Below are 14,248 nucleotides of genomic sequence, written 5' to 3' on the forward strand. Positions count from 1 at the left end.
AGGAGGAAAAACAAAGACAAAAAAAATGTTTTTTTCCAAAGATTTCATGGTCTCGAAAAAATGATAGGATTTCTCACAGTCGGAGGGAAGGATAAAATTTTTTTTTTTTCCTAAAAAAAGTAGTGCATTTTCACATATTGAACAGTCAGCAGCCAGACGAAGGTAGGATGGAAAGTACTAAATGACAAATGACATTTTCTTATATAAAACTAGAAACTATAATGCTATCATAACATACATGTGTATACAACTTATATCAAACTAGAAACTATCAACATTTTAAAATGCTCATAAAAATAGAAACTATCAAAATTTAATGCTTTGGTATCCAACCAATCACAGCGTCAAATCACAGCTGCACAGTACAAGAACACATTCTAAGCCTATGTGACCCATCTGACATAGCAAAACCAGGCGCATGTAGGCATACCATAGCTGCCTGCTGTACACGATCCCTCAAAATTGGATGAAAAAAATTTGACCGAAAAGATTGATCGTGTATGGTGGGAAATTGGATGAAATATTTTCCATCAATCAAAGATTGATGGAATGGAGCCGGTCCTATTTTTGAATGACGAATTGATAAAATTTGACCGTGCACAGCGGGCATGGATATTTATTGAACAATTAACCCTATTGAATTGAATTGTTCGTGGGTTCACCGAAATCAGTGATCGTCCATTCCTCCTTCATGATGACGGTGGTTATGCAATTTGACGGGTTTGTAATGCAAGGCCTAGATTCCACAGTTTGCCTCTCATAGACGACAACATGGGCTGGACGCAGAGGGCAGTGGAAATCATGATAGAGTCGTATAGGGCCCACCCAATCCTATACAACACCAAAGATGCCCTGTACCACAATCGCGTTAAGAAGGAACTGGCCTACCAAGAGGTACTTGAGGATGTCTGCAAGGAAAAGAGTGACTGCACGGTTGATGACGTGAAGAAAAAAATGAACGGGCTACGTAGCAACTTTGCTAGGGAAATGGAGAAGATAAACAAGACCAAAAGAAGTGGTGCTGCGGCAAAGGATGTGCACAAGCCAACCGTATGGTGGTTCCAGAAGCTGCTCTTTCTTAAGGACCACGTAGAGGCGAGGCCCAGTTCTTGCTCAATGTCGAGAGGCACAGATTGCAATGAAACACTTGACAAGGTAATTAATTCTCATCATTTTATTTCTCTGACTACAACAGAATTATTCACTGACTGTACACACACAGGTATACAAGAATGGCTGCCTCATTCTACGCTGCAAATTTACCTTGCCACGATACTCGACCAATAGTATTGACATAGGAGCAAAGGTAGTCTCTCTGAGCCTGAGCCGCATTTGTAGACCTGTTGCCAGCTTGAGATGAGATGCGTTCATATGCTACTTCCGACTTTCTCACCTCTCTCTAATCACCATCTGTTACCTGGCCTCTGCTCGTGTCTTCTCTATCCATGGAACTAGGAGGGAAGTACCGAGCAGGGCTCCTCGTGCGGAGATAGTTGTGAAGGGCGCATGTAGCAAGGATTACTCTCTCTACCTTATCGGGTGATAATAACATCGGTGCAAGAAGGACTCTGAAGCGATTTGCCAGAATTCCAAACGCATTCTCAACAACGCGTCTCGCCCTGCTCAGCCTGTAGTTAAAAATTCTGTGGTCAATATCAAGGTTTCGGAACGGGTACGGTTTCATCATGTAAGTATGCAGAGGGAATGCATCGTCTCCTACCAAAAAATAGGGAATTGGGGCGGTACAATATTTCAGGGGTTCAGCATCTGGAAAATCTATACTTCCGTCTACTATAGCCTTGTTTAGGTCACTTTTAGCAAAAACACCCCCATCTCCCACACGGCCATTTGTCCCTGCGTCAATCATAAGAAATTTATAGTCTGCATCAACCAAAGCGAATAGAATCAAACCATGGGTATTCTTGTAGTTGAAAAAGTACGATCCACACTTCAGAGGTGGGCGAAAGGTCACATGTTTGCCGTCGATAGCTCCAAGACAGTGGGATAGATTCCATCTGTACTCAAAATCTCTAGAAACCTGAAGCCACTCTTGTGCGTTCGCTGGCATCTGAAAAAAGGAAAAGTTGCAATGTCAACCTCCACTTTCAGGACTCCTCTGCTAATGACGACTACGGCCAAGAGTTGCATGATGAATCACCACGTCCTGGAACGCCATCGGTAGGATACTCAGCAAAACCGTGCACATCCCAGGAACCGAGTAGACCTAAACCAAGGGCGAAAAAAAGTCGTTCTGTAGAGGAGTCGATGTTGCACACAGCAGCTGATGCTTTGACTGAATTGAAAGATGCTGTTGTCAGTTCAAACATGAATGAAAGCACTAGTACACCAACGCAGAACGAGGACCAATTTGATATTTTTGGTAAATTTGTGGCTTGCGAAATGCGCAGCCTGCAGCATGCTGACATAAGGCAAAGTGCAAAAAGGAAAATAAACATGGCGCTTCTTGATGCGCAAGAGTCTGAGTTGGGCAGAAATACTCAGTTGACTAGAAGAGTCCCTCCGAAGCACATTAATAATGCAACAGTTCCTCCTGGAAAACATGGTTACAACCAGCAGTGTTCCATCATGACGTATAACGGTCAGCCTAGTCGTAAAGATTTTCCAAATGTAACAACTTCAAATGCATGTAGCATGGGGAACACCGCTGATATTCTTGGTAATGCCATGATGCAAACATTTTACAGTACTGAATGATTGTGCATTTAAGTATTTTGTTATTGTAAAGTCAGCTACAGCAAGAAATAAAAAATGGTTAAAAGGAAAACATTGCAGTGTCATTTTCATAGTGTTGGTATTACCTTTATGAAATCGCATGTAGAGGGCATCGCACATCTCTGGAACAATTCTACCTATCGTGCAGGCGCTAATCCTTGTTGAGAACTCTAGACTTTGGAATGTTTCTCCAGTTGCCAAGAAACGCAACGTCACCGCTAAACGTTCGGCAGGAGTGATTGCCTGGCGCATATCCCCTGCGAAATTCGACTGGAAATTGTCGGCAAAAGCCGGCAATTTCCACCTAATTCCAAACTATTTTTCCTTGCCAGGAGGCTGGAATTAGCTGGAAATTCCAGAAAATGTCAGGGCTGGAGTTTGGCGGTATTTTGGTAAATGGCAGTGCCAGAAAATGCCAGCTCTAGAAAAAGCTGGCATAAGCTGGCATTAGCTGGAACCTAATTTCCAGAGCTGGAATTAGGTTGAAAAATCTTGACCCAGGCCTTCTAGCTGATTACCATAATGTCAGGGCTGTCATTTATTGGAAATAGCTGGCATTAGTTGACATTAGCTGGAAATTACAAATTCAGCATGCAACGAGGAATGTCAGGGCTGTCATTTATTGGAAATAGCTGGCATTAGTTGACATTAGCTGGAAATTACAAATTCAGCATGCAACGAGGAATGTCAGGGCTGTCATTTATTGGAAATAGCTGGCATTAGTTGACATTATCTGGAAATTACAAATTCAGCATGCAACGAGGAATGCGACTGTATCCTCAGAATTGTCATTTGCTGTCATTTATTGGAAACAGCTGACATTTGTTGACATTAGCTGGAAATTAAGAATTCAGTATGCGACCGGGCTGGACCCAAACCTTCGAGCTCATTTACCAATGTCAGGGTTGTCATATATTGGAAATAGCTGGCATTTGTTGACATTAGCTGGAAATTTAATATTGAGTATGTGACCTGCTCTACGTTTGAATCGATCAGAGCGCTGCACACTAATAAACAGGCGTTTTTTGTCACTCAACAGTGACTATGATTAGAATCGTTGTGATATGCAACAAGAAGATCTCTTGTCGTGGAGTAAAACCAATAATCGCTTAGTTTTGACTTTGCTGATTGCAATCTTGTCACACGCACCTGCGATCATCACCACAGACAGGCAATTTTTCACATGCAAACATGATTGCATGTTGATTTTGCTTGATCCCAGGCCGTGCGATTTCCAATTCTAATTCAATTTTGATGGCATCTGCAATTATAACTGCAAACAAGCAATTTCTGTCACACAGAAATAGATTTAAAAGGTTGCAGGTTGATTTTGCTTCCAACAGAGGTTGCTAGGATGACCAGTTCTTGTTGCAGGCACCTGAAATTATCTATGCAAACAAGTGATTTATGTCACTTGCAAACATGATTGCTGTGGCATTATCAAGTTTTGAGCATATGCCACTGACCAAATCCCTTAGTTTTCTGACACAATCTTGTCTCACTGTTATAATGTAAATATCATTCTTGGTGTGTGTTGACCATGGACTTACACGAGCATAAGAGGCCCATCATATAAAATGTAAGATTATTGCTTCACTGAGGCTCCTTGCAGACACCTCTGCCAGGCGGACACTTCCCCATTGCAGATGGTTTAAGTTGCCACATGACCTGGGTTGGAGTGCTCGTCAATGCCGACTGGCGTCGTCAGGGCTCAATGCCCGTCCTGGAGGCAGCACGTCATTTACATCTTAGCTAATTGTGATCAGTTGATACGATGACGTCATTGACAACACTGACAGGAAAATTTTGCCTCTGGTTTAATAATATAGATAGTGCAAAGTATTCACATTGTAATATTAGGCTCGTAAGTTTGAGGATCATGGATTGACCAGATTGGTGTGAATTGCCCCAGGGCCCAATGGAACATATGTGTACCAATTTTAAGTCCAGACTTTACGAAACGTGCCGCGCTAACATACGGCCGCCACCGACGATGGACGCCACATCATCGCATAGGCTCACAAGGTGAGCAAAATAAAAAAGAGGTGTCGTTTTAACTGGATACCGTGACATCAACATGATGTTAACCACACATAGCACACTCTGTCACTTTGATGTCTGGAGGGCAGGGTTAAAGACGGGGACTGACGTCCAAATAACATCACTGCACGACCTTGAAAAGAACGATGGAGCAAGCCGACTGTTGATTGACTCCATCACTTACATGAGTCATGAGCTGTGGACATCTCCCATGGAAAATCTTACAGTCATGATACCGTCCGGGTCCACGATCATGCATACAATAATACAGGCTTACAGCACATGCACTGATTCAGGCTTCTTCATATGCTAAAAAAACAACCTCAAGGCCTGTCCAGATTACCCTTTTGGCATTCATTTGAATCCTTATGTGTTCCAATTCAATTTGTGTAAACTTTGGATATCTTGATATCGAATTCGGGGTAAAAAATCAAGAAATAAGAAGAGCTCCCGCATGATTTCTTTGTTTGACTTGAAAATTCAAACCTACTAGTTCCTGTCTGAGGTGTAATGCATCATGGGATAGGTCAGGTGATAAGACCACATGATAGAATTGCATAACATAATAGCAATTTGCATAATGCCAGCAAATGCCAGCTTTTTCCAACAATTGTCAGAAACATCGAATTTTGAAATTTCCAGCTAATTCCAGCTCTGACAATCTCATAGTAAAGTGACAGAGATTTCCAGCACTGGAACTTTTACGAAAAGTAAAGTTCCAGAAAATGCCAAGAATTTCCACCCCATGGATAAAGTTCCAGTTTTTGTCAGCTTTTGCCAGCTATAACTTTTCGATGAAACTCTCTAAATTCAAAGTGTCAGCTTATTCCAGCCAAGAGCTGGAAATTCCAGCTATTTCCAACAAAATCCACCTAAGGTAAAATTCATTTCGCAGGGGATTGGTGTCTGACCTATAAACGTATGGAGTGACTCTATCAACGAGATCAGCAAATATCTCTTCATCCATACGCAGATAGTTTTTGTAAGAAGCGGGGTCTTCCAGCCTGAGCTCCTCGTTTAGCATGGCATATGCCCCTTTGGATGCTCTTCGAAGGATCCATGGCCGTGTCCAATATCGGCGTCGTCGTCGTCGTTTCTTCTTCAATGCGGCCATGGCTATTGCCATAGCAGCAACGGCAGCTGACGCAGCAACGGCCACAAGCAGTCTTGACTGCACGGGAGCCATTTTGTGAATGATTGGATGAAAATGATTGACCGTGTATGGCGGGACCCTCTACATACAAATTTGACCAAAAAGATTGATAAAAAAGTTTGATGAAAATGATTGACCGTGTACAGCGGCCATAGAAGTATTTAACCCTATTTCTAAATTTTACGATCGGCGTCTGGTTTTGCCGTGATGGGTCGCATGGAGAATTTGACATCTGACGGACTGTACTTGGTTTAATGAAATTTGCCCTGAAATCTTTAATTTTCTACAAATGAATGAAGGTTACCATAAATGGAAAAATCAATTAAAGGCCATGACTCCAGGTATTTTGTCATTTTCTGCTGTAAGACGATTTCAAAAGTGTACCTAACACTTTATACAATACAGAAAACCCTATGCAATTTGCTCCATCCATTTTGAAGATATAGCCATTTATGTGTTTGACAACTGGATACCTAATCAGGCTAGCAACTGGCTTGTTAGAGCCAGGCGGCGGGTTCAGCAAACGTTGTGATGTAGATCAGGCTATTGCCTTACTTGGGAGGACAAATATCAATGAATGCTCTTAAAATTGATGTATGAAATCTGTTTTTCATTGACATTTTCAATGTTCAAGTATGAAAGCATACTTTTGCCCATGATAGATGAGTGTATTGTATTCCAAAAAAAATAATCCAATTTTTTATTTTTTTTTGAAAACCAGTTATATTTATTTTAGAAGCCAAATCTCACATCTAGAAAGTGTTGTTTGAGCTTATTCATGAAGTAGATAAACAAAATCAATGCCAAAAACAACATAGACCACTACAAATATGGTTCAATATAGGTTTTATAGTCATTTAGGCAAATTTATAGAACTTAATTAAATTTTCAAATTCGATTCTTTTTACAGGAAATTGCATCAAAATGCCTCAATTTATACAATACTTAAACTATCATAATGTATTTCTAATTCTAACCTTCAATATCTATATAATAATACTGGAAGGGGGACGAATAAACTCACACTTGCCGATGTTGTTTTGCCTCGAAATTTCGCTGGGATTTCGCTGGAAGTTTCTCTACGCGTTGCTAATGACGTCTTCACAGAGAGAATCACACCGTTTGTGCGAATTTGCGAGATTGTCCAAGTTGAATTTGTCGACTGCTAGTTGAGCAAGGCGAGTGCAATTTTGTCGTTCTAAAAAGGAAATTTCCCACAAATAATGACTGCATGCCGGAATATCTGATCGACCCACCGCCGCGCCGACAAGTTCCTATCATAATCATATTCATAGGCCTAGCCGAGGGTGGTGGTAGCCGGCTGGGTCCTATCATGCAAAAGACAAAAGTCAATAAACTTAAGAAATAAATGCGTGTCCGGCAACGCCCACACCTGGCCTTTTGGGTGACTCCAGAAACTACCGGGCCGATTTCTTCAAAGTTTGGTTTTTATATTTCAGTAACCATGGTTACGATATAGGGGCCATTTTGCGTACTCCAATACATTAATTTGCTGTACATTACTTTGTATCACCTATGCGTACACGGGGGGGGGGGGGGTATCTAACAAATTGGAAAAATGTGTGTACATACTGAACGGATGACAAACAAAACACGGTCAGTGGCACAACCTATGATAATATAGGCCTGCCTTTCAACTCTAGCTACCACCCGAATTATGCCCACTACACGGGTTATGCTAGTACCTTATAATAAGACAAATTTATACCATTATAGTAAGAAATCAAACATCAGTCTGAACTATGTCAGTAAACCTGCCGCCTGACTTCACTTAGAAACCTAACCAAGGCTGTTACATAACATGTAAACAAAACAGTTAATCTTGCTTTATCTCTGGACTGGGTGCTTCAATTTTGATCAAACTTGATTTAATGCGGAGCTTTAAGTCTACTCGTTGAGGATCTGTACATGTCATGCAATCATAAAAGCAGGAGTCATGGCCTTAAATCAATTTTCATTGATAGAATTTATAGATTTCAGGTCAAATACCTCTGACACAACATTGACCAACTAGTCAAGTGCAAATAATTGAATACGTACTTGGGGCTACTTTCTTTGAGCCAGGTTTTGGCTAAATTATAAGCACGGGTATTGAATGAAATGATAGGAAGAGCACCACAAGTAAAGGGAAAATCGATATGAATAAAAGGAACACCCAATTCATCCTGGCAATGGCATAATACAGTGACAAAGTAGGCCCGTTTTACTGTTCAAGTAAAATGTAACAAATACTAGCAGTTCTATCATTGACCAGTTAATCCACACATAAGAAATGGGTATATCACAATGTTTTACTGTTCAAGTAAAATGTAACAAATACCAGCAGTTCTATCATTGACCAGTTAATCCACACATAAGAAATGGGTAGATCACAATGTTTTACTGTACAAGTAAAATGTAACAAATACCAGCAGTTCTATCATTGACCAGTTAATCCACACATAAGAAATGGGTAGATCACAATTTTCATGATATGATTGCACTACCAGTCCATTGACTTTAAAGTAGGTATTAAACGATTCAAGTTTTGCATGTATAAATCATTATCAAATTGAAACATCCTATCACTTTTCTGAAAATGTTTAACAAAACTATTGCATTATTGTATCATACTGTATCCATTGTTTGGTTCGAACATTCCATTACTATTTATGGGGAAGTGGTCATGAAATGATGTCTGGATGACAAAAGCCTTTCATCAATGAATTTTTCCTGCTGTCCATTCCATGATACTGGGACTGTACTTTTCCGTGACCACTCCCTTTATTCCTTAATCCAGTCTTTCATGGATAAAACAATAAGTCAATCAAAAGACAAACACATTCAAAACAACAAGAAGCAAGAACAATCCAGTAACATATTCCAATATTCATAGAAGCACAGCAGCATAGTTTAATTGCTTCAAGATGTAAGCATCTTCATCATCATCCTCACGACGACAACGTTTTTTCCCCTTCTTGGCATTTTGGGTCACAGGTTTCTTGCCATGTTCGATGCAGAATTCACAGATTGGGCGGACAATCCCGAAACTCTCACGTAGAGCACTAATTTCATCATTTTCAACCAAATTCTCAAGGTCACCACAGTGCGCGCAACAGGGGTCGAATACGGCCTGGGCACCTGAAAAGCAATGAGAACTGTTGTAGGGCATTCATAGTGTCGATGACAAAGAAATCAAGAACTCCGACATGTATTCATCCTGAGCTTCAGGTTTTTGATACTCCTACGTCCCATACAAAACCCTGAGAAAATCCATTAGAATCGACAGCGAAGGGTGGCTGTTCTGATAACCTGATACACTGTGCGTAATGTATGTATTATAGTGTTTTATATGACAATAAAATGTATATGAATAAAGTTTAAGATAATCCTATCGTTAAATCGTTTTATACTTCATCGATTCTATGCTGTTAGTAATATATATATGAGGTGATAGGAATAATAGGTATTTTGAAGCCATTTTGACCAAAGCCCTTACAGGCCTTTTTGTCTCAAAATGGCTTCAAAATACCTAAGAACCAGCCACCTCATATATATATTACTTACGGAATACTACAGCTCAATGGGTTAATTCCTTAAAATAAATGGCCTTTTTACTTTCTTCATTATCCAAAATTCAAGGAAAAATTCAAACAAACAGATGGCAGCACTGACGTAATTAATGTTAAACAGATGTTACCTTAAACAGATGTTACTTTAAATAGGCATAAATGTCATTGATCTAGTAGAAAGTTCAATAGCCGAGTGTGTAAAGCATGGAGCTTCCACACATGAGGTTGTGTTTTGGCGTAGGTTCGTTTCCCGGTGAAGGCAACATATGAAGACTGGCCTATGCCAAGCTTGTTTACTGCGTCGGTTGTTTAGTTACATGTTACAATGAAAGATGTCGCTGAAAATCGGTTGCTAAGGAAGTTGAGATTGTCATCCTTGACAACGAGCAAACAAGTGTTTGCCGGTTGCTAAGGAAGTTGAGATTGTCATCCTTGACAACGAGCAAACAAGTGTTTGCCGGTTGCCAAGGAAGTTGAGATTGTTGTCATTGTACAACGAGCAAACAAGTGTTTGCCGGTTGCCAAGGAAGTTGAGATTGTTGTCATTGTACAACGTGCAAACAAGTGTTTGCCGGTTGCTATCAAAACAAACTGTGATCGTTTGCGCATGTCCGTTGCTAAGATGACAGGAATTATGGGTAATAACGTGTATGTATGTTAATTAAGGCTTGTATGCAGCCAATCAAATCGTTACACGTTGGCAGCCAATCAAAGGCCTTGGCATAGAGTTGGCTTGACACGTATTGACTGCATGCTACCTAGAGTGTATGTGCATGATCAAGCCAACACACCTCTAGAAAAGTGGACTGGTCCGTCAGTACACAGAAGAATGCATGGCGTTGTTTACATAACAGAAAATAGCGTTTTATGTTAAGATAAAGTTTGCCAATGGCCTGTCTCTTAATCTACACATTTTAGGTTAACTAATAACTTTTTAATCATGCAATTACAGCGAGTAATAGCGTTGTTTTAATGCAAAATGCAACCACGGTAACACGGCCATATTGACCCGGTTTTGTTTACAAGTTGAAACCGGGATATTTAGCGTGTTAAACCAAGCATAACTACAAGACACGCAGATTAATATTTTAGGAATATTCTCTACAAGTTATTAAGAGCAGAAATGTAAGCATCGAAGCATTATTGGCCGGTAAAACAGGCAAAAAAACAACATTGTAACAGTCTCGCTAGCTAGTATGGCGAAATGACAGATCTCCAAGTGCTTTCCCTAATGATATGTGAGCTAGGTGATGACGTCATGGCAGGGAATTTTGAACTACTGGTAGTCAATGCAAGTGTTTTTTAGAGGCCTGCTCTTGGAACTATTATTAATTTTACGAGTAAATAAATACAAGATGGCCACTGGATATTTATTAAATACAGATAGAGCACATAGAATTCCACTCGGTTTGAAAGCTGAGAGGCAGCATCACATCATTACTCATAATCCCTCTTCTGCTTATCCCAAAGAAACTTTGTATGTTAGAATACCGGCATTGCGGGAGAATACATTTTTTGTACCCAGGTCTCTTTATTTGTCTGCTGATGTAACCATTTCTGGTGATTCTAAAAATAGTGTTGTAAATAATCTTGGTAGAAATCTAATCTCAAAGATGGTGGTTAAGTGGGGAACAGAGCAGATATTTGACCTTGACGAATACAGCAATTTTTCTACATTTAAAGATCTGTGGCTAACTGGAGAAGAAAGAAATGATAGAGTTTTTCAGGGTATTCGATCAGAAAATCTTAGAGAATTAAGATCGGGAGTAGCTGAAGCTGATGTCACTGGTGAAACAGCTAATGAAAAGACACTAAAGGAAGTGTTTGATAAGAAGTACAAAATACCATTAGATTTTGAATTATTTCACCATCATGCTCCATTTTACAAGTTTCCAATTCAAGAAGATGTGATTATGCTCCATTTTACAAGTTTCCAATTCAAGAAGATGTGATTATTGAAATAACTTTAGCACCAAAGGAGGAAATCATAGTCACCACAACCACAGCTAGTATGGGCTACAAACTTGAAAATATCAGTTTTGAATACGACACGGTTACTAATAAGATGATTGCAAATCAACTGAGCAACAAATACAACTCTGGTTTCTCGATATTTTATGATTTGGTAGACCATTTTAAAACAGTTAATGTTACTGCTAATGAAACACTGATTAATGAGAACATCGACTTTCCAAGAATGTCAATTAAAGGATTATTGTTATTATTTGTGTCTGACTATGTGGATGGAGCTAGAGATTCAGAGAAGTTTGAAAACCCTAACATAAGTAAAGTACAAATCACAATTGAGGGTGTTGCCAATCAGGTGTTCCCAGAAGGAATGAGAATGATGGATCAATGTGAGGAGATCAAGAAACACTTCATGTCTGAAGATTTGAAGAAAACCCATGACTGTAACATGACAATGGAGAAATACTATGGTGATTCTAATCACTATGGTTTATGGTTGGACCTGAGAACTTCTGAAGACAATAGATTACACGGATCAGGAAAGAAGCTCCAGAACACAAAAGATGGTATTCAATTATCTATTACAAAGAAATCTGGAAAGGGACCATACAAAATGCACATATTCGTGGTTTCTGATGCCAAGGTAAACATCCAGAATTCTCAGATTGCTTCACTCCAGCACTAAGGTGCTGCAAGAACAAAGTTCGCTCCAACACTAAGGTGTTGCAAGAACAAAGTTCGCTCCAGCACTAAGGTGCTGCAAGAACAAAGTTCGCTACAACATTAGATTTTCATCCTAATTAAATGGATACATCTGGAAAGAAAGCTATCATAAATACACTGTATCAAAGTTTACTGTTGACATCAACAACAATTGGTTACTCTATGTTACTGAAAAGGTTCTTGAAAATCAATATCGGTCCCCCAAGTCAGGCCAACCTAGAGGAAATTATTAAACTGGGTGGAACTGTAGCTATTAGTAATGGAACATTAGAGTACCTTTACGATCAAGGAATCCTACCCAGAAATATTATGAAGTAAGAATAATTTACTTAACTAAATGGTAACTGTAATGAACCTTGATTCCAGCGACTACCCGGATCAGAGTTCAAGTGATTTAACAGTCAATCTCAAGACTGAAATTCAAGATGCATGTAGCATCACTTTAACTTTTGCAGTAATACCTTGTACATTTTACAACATCAGTGCGGCCAGGGAGAATAACCGAATCAAAGTTAAGGGGTTTGATGTGGCAGAGATTACGCTACCAGATGGTCTCTATGACCTACAGAGCTTTTCAAAAGTATTTGCGGATAAGTTGAAAGAAAATAGTATGAGTCGAGGTGCTGTCAGATTTGACCTTGAAGAACCAACAGGTAAGGCCATCTTACACTTCCTAAAGAGAAAAAATGAGGTGCATTATCAGATCTATTTTATTGGTAAAAGCAATGAGTTATTTGGCATGAAAACAGAATGGCCTTACCCTTCAGACAATAAAAGTAAGGATGATGTTGTAAGCGAGAAACCCATCAATTTTAGACCAATTAACCATTTTGTTTTTCACTGTGACGAATCTACTAGTGTATTAAGTAATGGTGATACATCTGATGTGCTAACCACAAGACCAATAAAAGAAGCAAATTTTGGGGATTTAATAGCATACACCTTTGAGAAACCAATAGCAATTCCCTGTAAACCAAGATTCAATAAGCTGAATATTCGCTTAACGGATGAAAAAGGTGACATCATCGATCTTAATGGTCATGATGTACAGTACCAATTGGTATTAACACATCATTGAAACTAAAATTCGTTGAAATTAAATGGCTGGCATTGGCATGTTATTTGGATCTGCAATAATCAATGGATTAGCATTTACTGGATCTGGTTACCTTTTCAAGTCACCAGATAAAAACGGTTATGAAGCTGAAGTGAAAAGACATGATTTGGCTCAGGAGCAATTACAAAAAGCTTCAACCGAATGGGAGGAGCATAGAAAGAGTACTATTGACTTTGTTAATCTTGAATTAAAGAGAGAAAGAGACGCTTCTATTGATTTTAACAATACTGATTCAGCACTTACTGTTTACAATCATTTACATCCCGATAGAACTATAGTACTACCTCAGAGACCACAATTAAATGATTATTACCAACCTAGTGATGAAATGAAGAAATACGAGTACCTATGGATTATCCTAGGACTTAGTGGTTTAGGATTAATAATTTATTATTTTACTAGGGTTAGAAAGACTAAGACCATTGATGAGAAGCGGGACTAAGATTTTTGATGTGAAAGAGTAAATCCAAATGGATGTTGTAGTCTAATGATCAGTTTTGATCCTTTTTTCATCTTAAGTTCTTCTATGTAGTACTGTCTTTTCTCCTTAGGAATAACACTGTTTTCTTCTAAGGCATCTTTCATGGCTGATTCATCCTTATTAAAAAACAATACTAAAATTCTTATGTTCTCTCTGTAGTCCTTGACAACTGAATTGTACTTCTGAACTAGTAACCAAACAGTAAGATTGTAGTGCCTGCCAGAAAAGGCAAGATTACATAACTCGGACACCTTCTTTTTTGTGTCTCTCAAATTAGCACAGTCATCAATTAGGAATAATGTGTTAGAACCAGCAAAGGTCAGAGTAGCAAATTGAAGCACAAGGTCCAAATTACTGGCCACCACTTCGGGATTAACTATGTAGACGCTCTTGTCTTGGTAAATCCATTTCCTGTCATATGTCTTATTGTTGAAATATGTTGGACAGAAAATGACTATGTT

At 39.2% G+C, this 14,248-nt stretch overlaps 1 protein-coding gene across 2 annotated transcripts; it reads left to right on the top strand.

Annotated features, from left to right (window-relative positions):
* Positions 1 to 489: 489 nt before the first annotated feature.
* Positions 490 to 2,760, top strand: LOC135503313 (uncharacterized). Of its 2 annotated transcripts, none has more exons than XM_064796833.1 (2): positions 490 to 1,155; positions 2,110 to 2,760. In XM_064796833.1, the coding sequence occupies exons 1-2, from the start codon at positions 772 to 774 to the stop codon at positions 2,713 to 2,715; spliced, it is 990 nt and encodes a 329-aa protein (XP_064652903.1). In that variant the 5' UTR covers positions 490 to 771; the 3' UTR covers positions 2,716 to 2,760. The 2 variants fall into 2 exon arrangements, 1 of the variants encoding a protein (XP_064652903.1); XR_010449883.1 differs by lacking the exon at positions 490 to 1,155 and adding an exon at positions 1,409 to 1,687.
* The last annotated feature ends 11,488 nt before the right edge of the window (positions 2,761 to 14,248 follow it).

This window comes from Lineus longissimus, chromosome 19 (assembly GCF_910592395.1).
Source record: "Lineus longissimus chromosome 19, tnLinLong1.2, whole genome shotgun sequence".
Lineage (NCBI taxonomy): Eukaryota > Metazoa > Nemertea > Pilidiophora > Heteronemertea > Lineidae > Lineus > Lineus longissimus.